This window comes from Cebus imitator, unplaced genomic scaffold (assembly GCF_001604975.1).
Source record: "Cebus imitator isolate Cc_AM_T3 unplaced genomic scaffold, Cebus_imitator-1.0 Scaffold236, whole genome shotgun sequence".
Classification (NCBI taxonomy): domain Eukaryota; kingdom Metazoa; phylum Chordata; class Mammalia; order Primates; family Cebidae; genus Cebus; species Cebus imitator.
The window spans coordinates 1,468,270-1,488,699 of record NW_016107551.1 but is presented as its reverse complement, the minus strand read 5'-3'; the positions used below and the strand labels follow the sequence as shown (position 1 = coordinate 1,488,699).

Here is a 20,430-nt window from a genome sequence, read left to right as displayed (position 1 = left end):
GCTCTTGTTGCCCAGGCTGGAGGACAATGGCGCAATCTCGGTTCACTGCAACCTCTGCCTCCTGGGTTCAACTGATTCTCCTGCCTCAGCCTCCCAAATAGGTGGGATTATAGGCACCCACCGCAGTGCCCAGCTAGTTTTTGAAATTTTAGTAGAGACGATGTTTTGCTATATTGGCCAGGCTGGTCTCGAACTCCTGACCTCAAGTGATTGATCTGCCTCGGCATCTCAAAGTGCTGGGATTACAGGCATGAGGTACCACGCCTGGCCAATTCCTATTGTTTTCTGAATTCATTGTGCTGTATTTTTTCCCAAACCATCTGATTTCCACATTCCTCTATTAGTAAGACAAATAAGGCTAACTAAAATTTTTAAATTTACCAGAAAAGATTAAAATCTTGGTATATACCAAGAAAGAATTTGTGGACCCATTAACTAAGTTTTAGGTTAAGAGTAGTTAAATCTTATTAAACCTGTTTATTTCTTCTAATTTATAATTTGAGTAATTTCTATAGCTCAGATATCCAAATGTCCTTTAATAAAAATACAAGTTAGTACTCATTTGAACACAGTTAGCTGCTCCAAGACCACTTATCAAAATCACTTGCTATGAATGTGTGCACATGTACTCCTTAATTCCCTAAAACAGTTTCTGCTTTTCTAAAGAAACTGGCTTTCAATCAATATGCTACCAGACACTTAAGTCTCTTCTAAAATTAGAAGCTGACCAATTTTCAAATACATAGAAAGAGAAAATACTGATTTAGAATGACAAAAATTAAGCTTGGCAAAAGTAGTGACTTTTATTTACAATTGTATGTGTCAAGATTACAATGGAAACACTAGTGATACCATCTGAACAAAAGCAATGATTTATTGGTATTGGCAATTAATGAAACATTGACAGTCTCTGGCGAGAATCAAGCGATTATCCAGGAGCTGTAGATCTGATTGCAATATGGTCGTCCAGTGTCTTCTGTACTTTAGTGGCTTTCTCCTTTTTTGCCAACTACCTAGAAAAACAAAAATAACTTTACATGTACATCCTATTGATTTTAAATATGGATTATTAAAAAAACACTAATAGAGTAATCAGTTTAAAACCTTGGTATTAATTTTTATCCTTGGATCTTTTCTGGCATGCAGTACGTTTTCACTGTTGAAGCAAACTGTGACCTCCCCTGCCCTCCAGCCACAAGGAATTAAAAATAAATCGCATGCAGGCTATCTTTGATTTCACACAGCTTTTTTTAAAGAAAGTATAGCAATTTTAAAAAACAAAATTGAAAGTTTAGAAAAGTTAAAGAACAATGCTATATGAGTAAAACATATTTGACATACTATTTTTAGATAATTAGAAATCAAATGTTGATCACAAAGTAATCTGGAATTAGAAGGGTATGCTAAACTCATGTCTTCATGCCCAATATAGCAAATTTCTAGACTTTCCCCCTCAATACATAGACATGCAATGAAAATAGATTAAAAATGACTAATTTTTCCTGGTTTCTATGAAAATACCCTGGTTACTGTAAGTATATTATTAAAAATGAAATGAATAAACCTTGTTTCTGTCAATGATTAGAAAAATCCTCTACTGGAGGGTTTTATAAAACGTTCTGATTGCTATATATGTGGCAGCATAAAAATGTGAAGAATAAAAATTTGTTTTCTACCAACAAATCTAGAAAACAAATTATCTGCAGGAGAGTTTGAAAACTATGTTTTAATTGAGAAATCTACCTAAAGCTTAATGTTTATCATCAGATAATATATTCTCAGAGCAAAAATGTCTCGAAAGAAACCTACTTGCAAAATACTGAATGTTTGTGTAGAAAGATTTGTTTACATTTATAAATTTAATTTTCATATTTCAAATTGATTTTATTCTAAATAGCAGTATCTATACCAGCAAAACTCAATAAAGTCATCAGTACATGTCTGGTCTAAAATATAACATAGCTGTGTCAACATCATTCATGAGAGATCTGAAAACTTTCCACTGAAATCCCAATCACACAATCCTAGAAATGTTTTTCCCACCCTTAGAAAAATCACTTCTAGTACTTTAAAGGAATTCCCTTTGGTCCAAAGACACCATGTTAGAAAGCTCACAAGCCAGCAAAATGACAAAAAGGCATTTTCATGTAACAGAATGTCGATAAGAGTAAGAAATTCAGGTTTTAAGAGCCACTAGAAGGGGAAGTGGCATTATCTGTATCACACGTAAATTTTATGCCGATAAACACTGAGTATTATTGATCACTGTTTTACTTGGGAAACACAAAACACAAAGCTATTAGATTAAGCAAAAGAAAACAAAACAATATTAAAAATTAAACTTCTGGCAGATGTGATACAGAAGACACAAATCTGCATACTGTTTCACAGGTTGATAACTCTCAACTTGCCAATGTGTATTTTCTGTAAAAAAGAAGAAATTCAACATTCCAACATAGATTGTCATCCCAAACGCAAAGCTCTTTTTATTCATTCTTAAGTCTTTATATTACACCTCAGACAAACCAAAATCTAGGTACATAAAAATTATGTGTAAGAAAATATTTATTCAGTAAAGAATCCATTGATCTTCTATATTAATATGTTAACCCAGCCTAATATTCAGTCCATAAGTCCTTCAACTGGTCTTGAGCTCACTTGGGTAGGTAAAAGCAGAGGACATGCCCCAGTCAATCATCACAAGGATTATGGGGCTAACGTTCAAAGAGAAAAAGAAAACCAACACCCCTCAACTGAAATGCAATCAATATACTAAACTAGCACAAATATAAAAGAACTTGATGAAACTGCCATATTTGATTTCCAAAAGAATTCTATAGTTCCTAGAAAATAAAATTTAAAGTTTAGAATGGATTAAAACAACCAGGTAAATCTAAAGCCATTCATAACAATTTAAGTTTATTGTGATATTACGTCTCAAAATGTAGTACAAAATTAAATATGAAATGGTAGAAAGTAAAAAAAATAAATAGGCTAGTGAGCAACATGGTATGGTAATAAAATTAAAGCACCTAGTTGCAAGCCCAAAACAAAAGCCAAACAAAATAAAAGGCCAACTGAGAAACATGACTAGGATGAGATCTGAAGAAAGAGATGGTTGAGGAAACCTAGGTAACAAGGCTGATCCAGATGACAGAAGCTGTAGAAATCTTGCACCAACAATGGCGAGAACATGGGAAGGGTGAGAGCAGACAGGTGCTAGATGAGCAGAGAAGCAAGGAGGGGAGTAGAGTGAGACAAGGTCAATCTTTATATTACTTCATTTTAAAATATCTTCTGTTTTTAGTTCATTTGAGTTGGATTAAAAAAGCTGAAAAATAAACAGACAGAAATGTTACAAAAATAGCTGATACGGTGAATGGCCAGTTTAGCAAAGTCCATTTTTATAGTGATAAAAATCCTTTCACATGCACCTTATTTCCTAAGAAGCAGAAGCCCCTACAATCATTTTCTTTTTATATTTCTTTATAAAAATTTTAATTAAAAATTCTGTATTAAAATTAAGCAATTCATATAAACAGCATATTTTAGCAAAAACATCTACTTTCAATTAAGATGGCAATGGCAAGCTTTTCATGCTGCAATGCAAAGAATCCATTTACAACAGCAAACAGCCAAAGTATAGATTAAAATCTGTGCATGATGCCTATTAAGAGCCAAAAACAGACAAGTGGAAGGGGTCTAGTCTTCAACCCTTAAAAATCTAACCTTTAATGTAAAAGCATGTAAGGTCGTCTAAGATTTCTATCCACATTGGAAATTCAATAGCACTAAGATTCTGCCATCTTAGTGATATAAGGGTCACTGAAATTATCCAGGAACAGCTCACACAAGATAAAAATATAAGCTAAAAATGCTAACCATATGATCTACTTTATCATTCATTAAGCCATTTTATATAGCGCCCTTCACTAAACAGCAGTCATCAAAATTTTCCTCCCTGTGCCCATTAAATACAAGCCAAATCTATTTTGAAATTTTCAATTATGATTACTATGTATATACTTTCTCATAATTCAGACTGACCAAGTGAGCGAAAGAAAAGAAATGCCATATGTGACTTGTCCTTTAATGAACCCTCTACCTTCCTAAGTTCATGTCCAGGTCCCTACTTTTCCATTCTATCAAGGGTGCAAGACCTTCTTTTTTGTCAAAGTATTCTCAGACTTTCTCAGTCATTGTTGGGGGAAAAGGAAAAGTCATTTAGCTGGTAAAGTCTGAGAATACTCTGAGGACAGAGACCCTTGAATTAACCTTTGAAGAATTTTGATTAACTTTCCCTATGTTTGTCCATTATCCTACAAGAATATAAATTTGCTGTAGATAGAAACTTGCTGTAGACTGTACAGTAGTCCCTCCTTATCCATGCTTTCACTTTCTGCAGTTTCAATTGCTGATGGTGCAGTACAGTCAGGTATTTTGAGACAGTGAGAGAAAGGGCAAGCATGGGAGAGACCATATCCATGTTAACTTTTACCACAGTATATTGTTATAATTGCTCTATTTTATTTTTAGTTGTTGTTAATCTCTTTTTTTTTTTTTTTTTTTTTTTTTTTTTTTTTTTTTTTTTTTTTTTTTTTTTTTTTTTTTTTTTTTTTATAGAGATGGAGTCTTACTATATTTACTAGGCTGGTCTTGAACTCCTGGGCTTAAGTGATCTTCCTGCCTTAGCCTCCTGAAGTGGTGGGATTACAGGCATGAGCCACCATGCTCTCTGGCCTTGTTATTAATCTCTTACTGTACCTAATTTATACATTAAACATTATCAGAGGTAAACATGAAGAGATGCTCCTTGACTTCCGATGGGGTAATACATCCTGATTAAACCCACTGTAAAGGCCTGGCGTGGTGGCTCATGTCTGTAATTCCAGCACTTTGGGAGGCTGGGGCAGGCGGATCACCTGAGGTCAGGAGTTGGAGACCAGCCTAGCCAACATAGTGAAACCCCATCCCTATTAAAAATACAAAAATTAGCTGGCCATGGTGGCAGGCACCTGTCTGCTACTCAGGAGGCTGAGGCAGAAGAATCACTTGAACCCGGGGTGCAGAGGTTGAACCTGGGACGCAGAGATCACACCACTGCACTAGAGCCTGGGTGGCAAGAGTGAAACTCAGTCTTAAAGAAATAAGTAAACTCATTGTAAGCTGAAAATACTTGAAGTCAAAAATGCGTAACTGACCCACACTTAAGAGAATGGTTTCTACTGAATGCATATCAATTTTGCACCACTGTAAACTTGAACCATCGTAAGTTGGAAACGTCTGCATAGGAAAAAACACAGTGTGTATAGGGTTTGTTACTGTCCTTAGTTCCAGGCATCCACTGTCGGGGGCGGGGGGTCTAAGAACATATTTCCCCGCCACAGATAAGGAGAGATTATTTTACTAGTACTATAGGGACAAAACATACCATACCACACATCTAATATTTCCTTCAACAAGAACCAAACTCAATTATAATTTGTAATAAGCAACTCTTATCTGTACAAAGACTAATCTGGCCAATTTCAGTTACACATAAACCCTATATATTTTTTATTACATTGAAGTTGTTGCTTTGTACAATATAAAAACAATGAAATACTAGCTTACTTTTAAAGAATAACCCTAAAAAACAATGAGTGACTACAGTACAAATGCCATTCAGAAATATCAGAAGAAACTGTAATATACATAAGAAAATCACCGCATCAATTAAAATTTATTAAACATTAAAAGCACGGGGCTAAGAAGCCCAGAACACCAATAAGGGAGTCAATTATGGTATTCAAATGATTCTTGCAGCAATTCTCAAAGTGTGTGGTCTCCAAGACCCTCTCAAGGGGTCTGGGAGGTCAACACTGTTTTTCATAATGCTAAATTGTTTTTTGCCTTTTAAACTCTCACTCGCTTCACAAGTATCCAGGGAAGTTTTTCAGAGGCTCTATGATGTGTGACAGGAAAGCTGACTGAATGCAGAAGCAGATATGAGAAGGAAAGGACTCTATTAGGCTCGTAAACAGACAAGCCTGGGCAACACAGTGAGACCCTGTCACCACATAAATTTAAAGATAAAACAGCCAAGTTTGGTGGCACACGCCTGTAGTCCCAGCTACTCAGGAGGCTGAGGTGGGAGGATCAGCTGAGCCCAGGAGTTTGAGGCTGAAGTGAGCCACAACTGGGCCTCTGCACTCCAGCATGGGTGACAGAACAAGACCCTGTCTCCCCACCAAAAAAAAAAAAATTCTAAATCAATGCTCTTATTCTTACTAAATTGGTTTTTCTTTTAGAAAATATGCTTATTTTTTGGCTGGGTGCAGTGGCTCATGCCTGTAATCCCAGCACTTTGGGAGGCCAAAGCGGGCGAATCATCTGAGGTCAGCAGTTTGAGACCAGCCTGGCCAATATGGTGAAACCCCGGTTTCTACTAAAAATACAAAAATGAGTTGGGCGTGGTGGCAGGTGCCTACAGTCCCAACTACTCAGGAGGCTGAGGCAGGAGAATCACTTGAACCTGGGAGGCAGAGGCCGCAGTGAGCCGAGACCGTACCACTGCACTCCAACCTGGTGACAGAATGAGACTCCATCTCAAAAGAAAAAAAAAAGAAAAGAAAAGAAAATATGCTTATTTTTAATTTAAAAATATTATGTTAATATGTTCATTATTTACAAATAAATATATTTTTTTATTTACCAGTTTTAACTTCTAAATGACAAATATTAGATAAATACAGCCCAGATAAACAAAAGTTCTTTTTGGCCTTCAATAGTATTTAATAATATAAAGAGGTCCTGAAACCAAAAAGCTTGAGAACTGCTACTGTATAGTTATTTAAAGTTAAAAAAAATTAAATGAATAAATGGCTGTTATAAAACAAGCACAAATACTCTCAGGCAAGAAAGGTCTAACACCTTTGCTATCCCAAAGACAGCCCCCAAAAAGGGAGTCTGACAGTTAAAAAAGAGAAAATACAAGGCTAGAAGGGATGTGAGGAGAATGTTAAAAACGTGGAGACAGATAGTTAGATGGACAATTATTCATGCAAATTAGAGAAACTTTAGCTGAATGGCTAGCTGGTATGAAGATGAACAAGACAGAATGGTGGTTATTTACAGAAAAATGAGAATCAAATAGCATAAACTAAGGTGAGAAACAGGAAAGCAGAACCAAATTTATGATATGAGAAAATAAGATTTATAATAACAGATGTTATAAAAGATTAAACTCAGAACAAACTACACAAGGCACAATTAAAGCCAAGTCCAGTGGCATCTAATTCCAAAAGGCAAAGCAGGCAGCCAAGAAATCTTTGTTGCTCACACATTTTCCCAATAAAACATATTTCACATTGTAAAAATGTAGATGTTTAATCTCTGCTTCTTCTGACCTGTCATTAAACATATGTGAAACATCTAGACACAACAGCTCTAAGAAGATAATTATTCCTGCAGTCCCCAAAAGTTAATCATGCTGTGAGACAGGAAAATAGTCGCTGGAAAAAGACCAGTTAAAATACCTATTGTCCAGGTTTTCAACCGGCAAAAAGAGCATACAATTTTCTAAGATCATCCCTTGTTATGCAACTTCATACATTTTTCTATAATTGAATTAAGCCAGATCTGTAGATATCACCAAAAGGAATAAGAGTGCTTAAGATGTTCTGCATCTTCAATTCCACAACAGGGGTCCGCTGGGAGCCTCTTCATCTAGGAATTGCCAGGCCTAGGGAAACACTTCCTCAAGTTCTAGACTGCCTGCCAGATGCAGTCATTAGAGACAGTGGGATACCTATGTATTCTGTACTGCCACATTTAAACTGAATATGTAGCAACTGAGGCTCTGTACTGATAAAGCTCTAAGTAGCACTGTGATGATATGTGGTTGTATATTTGAGAGCAACCCGAGGGAACTGTTACCAATTAGAAGCTGTTCCAGTAATGTTTAAAAGGAATTAGTCTGGATTAACAAAGGTCCCATGTACCCCATAAGTGCTTTACAAAGAATGGTAAAGATTCTTTACAATTCTTATATTTATGTCTTTTAAAAAAAAAATTATATGCACACACATAAAGATACATAAAAATACTTGAGAAAACTTGCCTATTTACCATTATTTGATGAAATGTGCTATTTCAGCATACAAACATGGTTTGGAAAGTTAATATGTCAGTATATTAAAACTCAGTTCACTCTTTTTCAAATAAAATTATTCAAGTAATTTAAAATTTCATCAGACCAAAAAAAAAAAAAGACAAAAAAAATTTCATCAGACATAATAATCAGAATCTTACTATCAACAAAAAGTTCCTTAATTCTCACCACTGCTTTCAAATGATTTAACTTTCATTTTTCCATTATTACTAACCACTTTCTATAACCAAACTATTATTTTTACCCTTATGTTGATGTCATTCATTAAAAGACCCTATCAGTTAAGACATCATTTTTATTAAAGATTCCTTTTAGTTGGATATCCAAAAATATAATTAGGAGAACTTTCTATCCTAGCTTAGCTTTGTAAAATTTCATGACATGATTTTGAATCACTTGGTTAAAAGAAAGTGTGTAGGTTGAGATACATGAAATTATTCCATTAAAATTATATTTTTACTACCCCTAAGTATCATTTAAGCAAACTTACTCGTTTGAAGTCATTCATGTTTGTTGCCTGGACTGGAGTACCAATAAAAGTAAAATATGAAATTCTTGTTGTTTCCTCTTCACCTTGATTGGACTGAACAAATATCTACCAAAAAAAAAGTTTACATTTATACTTATAATCCTTCTTCACAAACATGCTTTAAGTTTAATCAATTTCCTTAAATTACTAATAAAAATATTCTCTATTTTTTGTAAAAATTAATCTAGGCTGGATGCAGTAGCTCATGCCTGTAATCCCAGAACTTTGAGAGGCTTTAGCAGGCGGATCACCTGAGGTCAGGAGTTCGAGACCTGCCTATCTAACATGGCGAAACCCCATCTCTACTAAAAATATAAAAAATTAACCAGGCGTGGTGGCGGCACCTGTAATCCCAGCTACTTGGGATGCTGAGGCAGGAGAATCGCTTGAATCTGGGAGGCACAGGTTGCAATGAGCCGAGATAATGCCACTGCACTCCAGCCTGGGAAACAAGAGCAAAACTCAAACTTTTTAAAAAAAAAAAAAACAAAAAAAACCCTAAATCATATAACATTAAGGCTAGTACTCCTATAGGACTATTCATTATACTAATTGCCCTGCTATTCTCACCTTCTCTAGAGGTCATGGCAAGACACCCATATATACAAGTTCATGATAATTTAGTGTGATGGTAAGGCAGAGTCATAATTAAATTCTTTTTTTGTCTCACTCTGTTACCCAGGCTGGAGTGCAGTGGCACAATCTCGACTCACTGCAAGCTCTGCCTCCCAGGTTCAAGCAATTCTCTTGCCTCAGCTTCCCCAGTAGCTGGGATGACAGGCACCCACCACCACACCAAGCTAATTTTTGTGTTTTTTAGTAGAGACAGGGTTTTGCCATGTTGGCCAGGCTGTTTTTGAACTCCTGACCTCAAGTAATCTACCCGCCTCAGCCTTCCAAAGTGCTGGGATTACAGGCATGAGACACATACCCAGCAATTAAATACAGAGAATGTTGAAAGAGCATTAAGATTTACAATTACAATGGGACAGACTATCATTGGAAATTTTATTAAAATCATAGTTTTTCACGGAGAAAAATCTGAGTTATATTCTTTCTAATATTCCTGTGTCCATTCTCTTACCTAGAATATTAAAAGAAAAAATAGTATTGGGAATCAGCTCCTAAAACAATACTATGCACCTCCTATTTTTTTAAGCTCAATTCTTTATACTTTTTATTTAAAAACTCCCCTCAGCATGTTAAAGGCTAAAAGCTTTACTCATTGATCCTTTTTCACATATTGGATTTTTAAAATTTGCTCCATTTCTGAAAACACAATATTCTGGGTGCTGTCTACTTTAAAATATTGCACCTATCTCTTTTTTGAGACAAGGTCTCATTATGTTACCTAGACTGGTCTTGAACTCTTTAGTGCAAGTGAAGCCCTTGCCTCAGCCTCCCAAGTAACTGGGACTACAGGTGCACTACCATGCCCACTAAAAATTGCTTCTTGATTTAAACAACATACTTCTTTTCATTCTGAGATGGCACTCACTGATCAGCTTTTGTTGTTTTCATAGGCAACCATAAATTCTTTCAAGAAAATATCTGATAACCAGTATTCTAAGTTTAATATAACCATTTTCTCTGATTTCATTTGTGTAGGATATTACTAATACTTAAAACTCAACTTGATTAAAATTATTTATTTTTTTTTTGGTCACCCAGGCTGGAGAATAATGACACAATTACAGCTCATTGAACCTCAATCTCCCAGGCTCAAGTGATCCTCCACAGTAGCTGGGACTATAGGCACACCACCAAGCCCAGCTAGTTTTTGTATTTTTTTGTAGATGCGGTTTCACCTGTTGCCCAGGCTAGTCTCAAAATTGTGGGCTCAAGCAATCTGCCCCCTTGGCTTCCCAAAATGCTGGGATTACAGGTGTGAGCCACCACACCCAGACAATTATAATTCTTCATATTACTACATAGATTCTGTGAAACTCTCAAAAATATTCTAAAATGAACACATACTTTAGCATTCTTCTAATTTACAAAAATAAAATTATTCCATCACAACAAACACATTGTATCAGTTTGGCATGACATTCTCAGTGGCTCTGCACTGGTTCCTACTTTCTTTTTCTAAGTATTCTGCTATTCTTTTCTAACTGTCCTACCCATTCCTCTAAATGACTGTAGGTGAGAAGTATGTGCTAGGTTTCAATGCTAAATTTTTTTAAAAGCAATTAATAACCACTAAAAAGTAGCTGATTCTCATGAGTGGCATTTTTATAATAATATCTAAACTATATCACTTAAAATAATCTTAAGCACTAGTAGTCAATCTTCAGAAAGGCTGGGTGCAGTGGCTGAAGCCTATAAACCCAGCACTTTGGGAGGCTGAGGCAGGAGGACTGCTTGAGCCCAGAAGTTTGAGACTAGCCTGGGCCACACAGGGAGACTTTGTCTGTACAAAAGTAAAAAATTAGCTGGGTGTAGTGGCTCATGCCTGTGGTTGCAGCTGCTCAGGAGGCTGAGGGAAGATCACCTGAACCCCATAGGTGAGGGCTATACTGAACCAAGATTGTGCCACTGTACTCCAGGCTGGGCAACAAAGCAAGAACCAAGAACCTCCCTCAAAGGAAAAAAAAAATTCAGATACCTTAGGTCATCTTATAAAATGCAATGTTATCTTTTTAAAAGGTCATTTTTAAGCCAGGTACAGTGGTGCATGCCTATAATCCTAGCAACTCAGGAGACTGAGGTGGGAGGATTATTTGAGCACCAGAGTTCAAGTCACCCTGGGCAACAAAGAGAGGCTCCATCTCAAAAATAAATAAATAAAAAGTCATTTTTACTAAGATCATAACCACCACACTTTAAAACTCCATATTCAAGAAGCAAATAGGATTTTATAAACATATCACTACTTATTACCAGGTATAAAGAATAAAGCACAAGTATCTTTAAGTATAACGTTGTAGAATAAACTTCGAGCAAAAGCACTAGTCAATCTTCAGAAAGGCTGAGTGTAGTGGCTAAAGCGTATAAACCCAGTACTATATGTGTATGTTTAATATACATATAAAACAACTAACAAAAACCCACAAATATTCAAAAATCAATCCGTCCTTCCTCTTTAGGGTACATAAATTAAAAAGAAGAAAATTTAACTATCCCATTGTACATTTTTACTTATTTCAAACTGAGTGGACAAATACCACTTTATAAGAATCACTTAGACTCACCTAGGATACTGAAAATAGTATTGTTACCTACAAACCTATTAAATACACATGAATGAAATACTGCTTACAGTTACACTGTTAACATTCTGAAACTTAACATAACGAAGTGGAACAATGCCATCTTCTTTAATATCATCCTCTGTCAGTTCCAGAGCTTGAGTTGGTTCACTTCTTTCTGCCTCTTCAAAATCCATAGATCGGGGTAGGTTGATAAAAATTTTTACATATTTAGGACCCTGACCTATAAAATAGTAGAACAAAATGAAATGTTTAAAAACCTCAAACATACTATACTCCCTTTACCACTACACTCATATTAGGCACAAAGACACACACAAATCAATATACATATACTTCAAAGAAATCTATTATTAGAACTTGTATAAAAGTCTGGGTATCTAGGCAGCCAATCCTTTATTTTCCAATACACATTTACTGGTACTTTCTTGGCCGAGCTAACACAATGCTAAATGTTAGGAATATAAAACACGCCCCCACCCCACACACACACACACACACCACACACACACAGCAAATCCCTGCCCCCAACTACAAAAGACATACTATGATAAAGTACCAAAGGAGAGGAGGTTCAAGGAAGGTGACAATGGATTCTGACTACATATGCGGGTTAACAAAAAGCTTCATAAAAGAAATAGCACTTGAGCTAAATCTTATAGTTGCCAATAGTTGGTACATATAGTTATTTAGGAGAAAAGTGTTATCAGTGACAACATTTAGCCAAAAAAAAAAAAAAAAAATCAATAATACAAACTGCCAAATTTCATTAGGGATTACATTAGGATGTGCTAAGTGGTAAAGCCCCATATATAGAATGTCTTAATCCCTTTAACTTCAAGGCACATTTTTTTTTTTTTTTTTGGAGATGGAGTCTTGCTCCTGTTGCCCAAGCTGGAGTACAATGGTGTGATCTTGGTTCACTGCAACCTCTGCCTCCCAGGTTCAAGCAATTCTCCTGCCCTAGCCTCCAGAGTAGCTGGGATTACAGGCCTGCACCATCACACTCCACAAATTTTTTGTATTTTTAGTAGAGACAGGGTTTTATGATGTTGGTCAGGCTGGTCTCAAACTCCTGACCTCCGGTGATTGACCCACCTCAGCCTCCCAAAGTGCTGGGATTACAGGAATAAGTCACCAAACCCAGCCTCAAAGCACAATTTAAGACCCACATTTTGTGGCTGATGAAGGAAAAGTAAAACTCATTTCCACAGCATTTGCTTATACAAATACTTTGTAATTTCAGAGTGAAAGTCAAATTAACATAAAAATTTAGCATAACAAATAAGAAAATGCTATCTTCTAAATAGGGCCTTGGCTATTTCTTCCAATCAATTAAAAAAAAAAAAAANAAAAAAAAAAAAAAAGCAAAGCAAAACAAAACAAAACAAAAACACAACAAAACAAAAAACAGAACCCTAGTCTCCATTCCCCTATTCCCCCCTCAGAAAAAGCTTAACAGAAACAGAAAAAATGAGGGGAGTAAATAAGGAAAATTCCTTATTTTAGAAGAAGAGAAATTCTAGGTCTGTGTAATCATATTTACATGCATCGACATAAAAAAGATGATACTATTAATAGGGCACAAAAAGGAATGTCTGGAGCCTCAGTTTTCTCACTTAAAATAAAAGGGGTTTGAAATAAATTTTTCCCAGCTTTGATTCCAAAATATGGCTGCTCAGAACCTACAGTTTTAGAACAGTTTGAAAAAAGGATTCAGCACTTCTCAGATTAAAAGGAAACAAATTTTAAAATAAAAAAGCATAAAAATAAGTTTCCTTTCTTTCATACTTTCAGTACCTAACAATCTCACATTATTTACCCATTCATTTATATTTTGCTTTGTTCCAAAACAACCTGGGCACAGTGCTCACACCTGTAATCTTAGCACTTTGGAAGGCCAAGGCGAGTAGACCACTTGAAGTCAGGTGTTCAAGACCAGCCTGGCCAACAGATGGTAAAATCCTGTACTAAATGTATAAAAATTAGCCAAGCATGGCAGTGCATGTCTGTAGTCCCAGCTACTCAGGAGGCTGAGGTGGGAGAATCACTTGAACCCAGGAGGCAGAGATTACAGTGAGCTAAGATTGCACCACTATACTCCAGCCTGGGTGACAGAGCAAGACTCCGTCTCAAAACAACAACAACAACAACAACAACAACAACAACAAACTACCTCTACCTTAATTTAATAAAAAGTTTTAATCTTATGCTAACAGTTCTACAAAGCAGGAAGTTAGTTTAAAGAAACACTATGCTTTACTCACCATTATCTGGTCCTTGAAATTTCATGGAATAAAGCTTAACAGGTTGATTGAATGCCACAGTAATAAGCAGCTGTGGAGAAAAGAGTTTCATTTTAAAAGGGCTCTTGAACACACTGAGTACACAAACTACTGAAGTAGAGTTAATAGGCCAAAAAAAAAAAACTAAGCTAATTCATTGAACAAAACCAATGTAATATGAAAAATCAGCAAGTTGAAAGTAACTTGATTAGATAATTTGAGAAGCACCACCATCAATTATTTATATAAGGGAATAACAAAAAATTAATCAAGTAAATACTAAACTATGCATAGAAATCTAAGGTCTTGTGAGCTATAAACTGGCAAGCAACCTGCTTTCTAACAAATCAAACAAAAATCGCAAATTAAAATAAACTATATATTTTAGCATACAGCTCTAGCATGGTTTGACAAGTGTCTATCCACATTACTTGACAATTTAGAGGCAATACATAGGTTATGCAGAGACTAGCTGTGAAATGGACCCTGTTCCCAAACCCAAGAGAACAGGGCTCTTACAGCTCTGAAGTAACCCCCAAACTTCCATCCTACATTTACTTGACTGACTGAATCTGGAAGGCCACATAAGGGAACAGGAATACGAAACACTATCAGAATGCTTATCTCTCAGATACTCTTCTGGATCATTTGCTCCATCTTCTTTCCAGCCAAAAGTGTGTTTGGTATAAATACCTATGCTTCTATCCTGGAAACAAGATTTCCTGGGCAGGAAAATTTCACGAAGCCTGAGCCAGTCCTGCTGATAAGCATTATCACATTATTTTTAGGGCATCCTTTATAAGGAACACAATGTGAATGATACTCTCAAAGCTGTAAAATAAGGTGGCTCTGGGGTAAAAGCACAGAAAGATGGGGTTTGGATTTCTGATTGTGGTTTATCTGCCTAAGAAAATTACAAGGCTATTTCCTTTAGTTACACCAATACTTTTTATACTTGACCCATAATAGTATATTAAAAAATAAGCATGGCATATTTAGGAAACTGAACTGTAGGTGAAGAGCAGAAGAGACTAGAAAGCTAAAAACAGATCAAGCCAGCCTCTTCCTAAAGCCGGTGAAGAGTCATTTCACTCTTCTTAGGAAGAAAAAGATGCAGATTTATACTTTAGAAAAATAACTTTTGTTACCACATAGAAGATGAACTAGAATGGGACAAACCAGACACAATGGAAGAGAAAGTAAATTGAGAAAAATAACAGCTACAACAAATATTGTAAAAGCTTGATCAAGGTGGTAACACCCCACTTACTCTGTGATGAAGGCAAGGCAGGGAAACAAAGAATACAACAGAGGTTTATATCTAGGAAGTACACATCCCATTAGTCTCTATTTCTCAGATACAAATTCATCTGGGTGGGAAGAAAGTATGGAAGACAGGTCAAAGATGAACAAAAGGACCAAACACTGCTAACAGCTCAGTTCTGCAGTGGGTCCCATCCAAGAGTTCAGCGATTTTCCTTAATGCACCTGGCAGCCCAGGTACAAGAACAGAGAAAAGAAGGTGGGTCCGTGTGGTCAAAAGACAAAAGTCAAAGAAACTAAAAGCTATAGAAATGAAAGTAAGAAGGGATCATCTGGGAAGGAGACATAACCCACAAGATGGGAACGAGGTAAAGAAACAAGAGCAGGCATAAATACTGATAATCTCCACAAGCCTTAACTTCAGCCCTCAATTACCTGTTCATCACAGTCAGATTCTAAGAAGGTCGTGTCTTTTCGTAAACAGTTGTCAAATCCATGCTCATCACTTTCATTAAGACATTCACAACCAGCTTTGTTAATAAAAGGCATTAAATCCATCTGAAAAAAAATTAAACCAAGATTTTAATTAAAAATCCACATCGTAGGCAATTTTAAGAAAACTCTTTTAAAACAGTTCATAAAACAATTTTAGGATAGTCCTTTCATTTGCATTTCTGAGATCTACCATCGATTATTAAAGGCAAATCTAGGCTTAGCCTACTTGTTAAGGTACCAGAAATTATGTCCCTAACACTAAGATTATAAAATGTTGACTTACGCTTTAAAAAATAAGTGTTTTACAGAAGAAAGTATGCAAATTAAAGTATCTGTAAGATCCAAAGAAAGCCTGTTTCCCTCTTCTAGTGGCCAAAGACTCTTTTTATCTTTGAAGATGTCCAATTTAAGGAGTAACAAATAAGGACTTAAAAAGGTTTTAACAAGAAAAATTTCAAACAAAAAAAATGTAATAATACAGTGAATCCTATGTATCCACCACCTCCAGCTACAATAATCATCAACTCATGGCCACTCCCACCTCATCTTTAACCCCCAACTACATCCTAACTCTCCTCCTGATTAGTTTGAAAAATGTTAAACATCTTTTCATTTCATTCATGGACATTTCAGTGTGAATTTCTAAGCAATAAGAACTTAAAAAAAAAAAAAACACACATTCTCAATAGCATTATCACAATCAATAATACTTAACATCAAATCAGTGGTCAAATTTCCTTAAGTGTCTATAAATATTTTACAGTTGAACTGTTAGACTCAGAATAAAGATCCAAAAAAAGTATATGCCAATAACAGAGATAAAAAGTAAAAGGCTTGGCACAGTGGCTCATGCCTGTAATCCCAGCACTTTGAGAGGCTGAGGTGGGTAGATAGCTTGGGCCTAGGAGTCTGAGACCAGCCTGGGCAACACAGTGAGACTTTGTCTTGAAAAAAAAGTAAACAAAAAAATTAGCTGGGTGCAGTGGCACGTGCCTTTAGTCCCAGCTAATTGGGAGGCTGAGCTGGAAGGATGGCTTAAGATCAGGAAATCAAGGCAGCAATGAGCGGAAATTGTGCTACTGTACTCCAGCCTGGGCAACAGAGTGAGACCCTGTCTCAAAAAAAAAATAAATAAATAAAAACATATAGTTTTTTTATACTTTATACAATATAAAGTATAAACATTGTATTTGGAGGCTGGACGCGGTGGCTCATGCCTGTAATCCCAGCACTTTGGGAGGCTGAAAAGGGCAGATCACCTGAGTTGAGGAGTTTGACACCAGCCCGGCCAACATGGTGAAACCCTGTCTCTACTAAAAATACAGAATTAGCTGGGCGTGGTGGCGGGCACCTGTAATTCCAGCTACTTGGGAGGCTGAGGCAGGAGAATCGCTTGAACTCGGGATGCAGAGGTTGCCGTAAGGCAAGATCACCCCACTGCACTCCAGTCTGGGCAACAAAGCGAGACTCTCTCAAAAACAAACAAATAAACAAACTTAAAAAATATAAAAAACAGCTTTCCCTGCCAATAGTGCTCATGCAAACACGGTGAACATTCCTAGAACTTGCTGGACTTTCTGTAAGAAGTGTGATGCTGGGTGCAGTGGCTCACGCCTATAATCCCAGCACTTTGGGAGGCCAAGGCGGGTGGATCACAAGGTCAAGAGATCGAGACCATCCTGGTCAACATGGTGAAACCCCATCTCTACTAAAAATACAAAAATTAGCTGGGCATGGTGGCGTGCGCCTGTAGTGCCAGCTACTCAGGAGGCTGAGGCAGGAGAATTGCTTGAACCCAGGAGGCGGAGACTGCAGTGAGCGGAGATCGTGCCATTGCACTCCAGCCTGAGTAACAAGAGCGAAACTCCAACTCAAAAAAAAAAGAAGTGTGACAAATGCCAATCCCACAAAAGTAACACAGTACAAGAAGGGCAAGGATTCTCTGAAAGCCCAGGGAAAGCAGTTTTATGACAGGAAGCAGAGTGGCTATGGTGGGCAGACTAAGCCAATTTTCCAGAAAAAGGCTAAAACTACAAAGAAGATTGTGTTAAGGCTTGAGTGCATTGAGCCCAACTGCAGATCTAAGAGAATGCTGGTTATTAAAAGATGCAAGTATTTTGAACTGGGAGTAGATAAGAAGAGAAAGGGCGAGGTGGTCCAGTTCTAAGTGTCGTATTTTCTTTTATCATAAAAACAAAATCTTCATTTGTTTGCAGTAATCTTTTGGGAGGGAATAAGCTAGAGCCATCAATAAAATTCCACTTGTGGAGATATTTTAAAAAATAAATAAAAAATAAAGCCACACTAAACATAATCTACTCTTAGCAAATATGGGGGAGTAAAGATATATGGTTTAAAATTTTTCCCAACTTCAACTAACATTTTTAGAAAGTTAAAGTCATTATTCACAGAAAGGTAACTATAATTAACAATAACTTATATATTTCAAAATAGCTAGAAGATTTGGAATAACACATTGCATGTAAGTATCAAAATATCACATGTACCCCATAAATATGCACAACTATTATGTATCAATTTTTAAGTCACTATGTTCACAAAAAACAGTGTTCTGAATTAGAATTATGAGTCTTCACCTTTTGAGCATCACAACTACATCTTTCACAATATCTTAACCCCCTAAAATAGATATATATATTTCTCTTTTTAAAGTGAATTAAAATTATTCAATCTTAAGATTTTTTTTAAAAACTTCTCATAACCTCGTACTCTGGCCTCAGATAAATAGTTTCAAAACAATAGGATGTATAAAATCAACAACTTGTATAGCCTCTGAGTGTTAAAACATAATCACCAAAACTGATTCCAAGAAACTCTCAGTTTTATAAAAAATTGTTAATGTATTTTTGCAAAGCTTTTATTTATTTATTTATTTATTTATTTAGAGACAGAGTCTCTCTCTGTCGCCCAGGCTAAGAGTGTAGTGGCGTGGTCTTGGTACACTGCAACTTTTGCCTCCCAGGTTCAACCAATTCTCTTGCCTCAGCCTCCTCAGTAGCTGGGATTACAGGCGCCTGCCATCACACCCAGCTAATTTTTGTATTTTCATAGAGATGGGGTTTCACCATGTTAGTCAGACTGGTCTCAAACTCCTGACCTCAGCTGATCCACCTGCCTTGGCCTCCCAAAGTTCTGGGTTTACAGGAATGAGCCACCACACTTGGCCTGCAATGCTTATATTTAAATCTACTTAGGAGAAAGGTTTTCATCCAGTGAGTCTTATTTCCAGTAAGTTTCTACTTGTGTTCTAAGAATAATAATAGTCTTGGGAACAGAGTACCAGTTTTAAATACTGAATAACCCTTTAAGACCTAAATAGTTCAAAACTTTAATGTCTTGATTGACACCTGATAGGAAAAAAAGAGAAATTTTTAAAAAACAGCTTTTCATATTTTATCCATAACATTTACACAAAAACTAAATTTTTATTTCTTAAAATTTCATTTTTTCATGCCTATTTCCTGTCTGAGGCCAAAACACTCATACCATAGCTGATGTGTAAAGAAGTATGCCTATAACTAAGCAATAAGACTACTGTGCTCATAAGACTTTTTAATGCAAGCACCCTTAGTAACAAAGGGAAAATATAAAAAGATATAAACACAATGTTTTACAAGTTATTTCTGAAACTGTCCAAAAGATGTTACAACCATGATATAAACAATACATTGATACTTTCTAATTGGACATTACAACTTCAAATTACAGGCCTATTTTAAATAACAGTAATTGTACTTCCCTAAATTAAGGCTGGTATCACATGTTACTGATGCTTTTTGACACCCTCCCAATCTCCTACTGCACATACATACACAGAATCTCTCATATTTATTAGACTATAGCTTCTCTTCATTTGGCATGAATTTAGACATATAGAGAGGACTTGTCGCTCCATGACACAAATCTGCTTTAATACGCCTGATAGGTACCTTGTTTAGGATATTAGCTTTAACTTGAGGTAACTTTTTAAAAAATTCATTCTTTGATCTACCAGTGCAGTAACTTTATAACCAGAGAAATTAAGAACTACATTATTATGCAGGATTTACCTATATGTATAAACATATCTAATACCATGAAGTGCTGTTTCTGAATTTTGCTTCTTTCTTGAATAACTCTCAAATTAAAAATGCTGCATTATAACTACTCATACTCTGAAGTTTTCAAACACTATCCTTTAGATTCTTAAGTCTTTATGTTGCTATTTAAAATACTTACTCTTAAAACCTAGAATAATACATGTGATACTAAAGTCACATTTAATTCTAAAACAAAATCAGTAACTAGACTTTTTTTTTTAAACATAGAGTACCAGAAAAGAGGGCATACATTTAAAAAGATAAAACTATAGGAAGTGAGTGGCAGCAAAGGGAGTTCAATATATAAGGTCATAATTAAAACTTGTAAGTCATTTTACACAATTGTCAAAAAGTGAAAAAAAATTTCCAATACACGTCTTCACTTTTTGCAAAA

General features: G+C 35.9%; 1 protein-coding gene across 1 annotated transcript in view; it reads right to left on the bottom strand.

Annotated features, from left to right (window-relative positions):
* Positions 1-778: 778 nt before the first annotated feature.
* Positions 779-20,430, bottom strand: part of TXNL1 (thioredoxin like 1) — a 34,705-nt gene continuing 15,053 nt past the window's right edge. The window contains exons 3-7 of the mRNA XM_017497996.2: positions 15,877-15,999; positions 14,161-14,230; positions 11,944-12,116; positions 8,643-8,747; positions 779-1,013 (exon numbers count right to left, since the gene is read on the bottom strand). Of these exons, the coding sequence (XP_017353485.2) occupies positions 984-1,013; positions 8,643-8,747; positions 11,944-12,116; positions 14,161-14,230; positions 15,877-15,999 (501 nt within the window). The 3' untranslated portion in view covers positions 779-983. The remainder of the gene's footprint in view (positions 1,014-8,642; positions 8,748-11,943; positions 12,117-14,160; positions 14,231-15,876; positions 16,000-20,430) is intronic.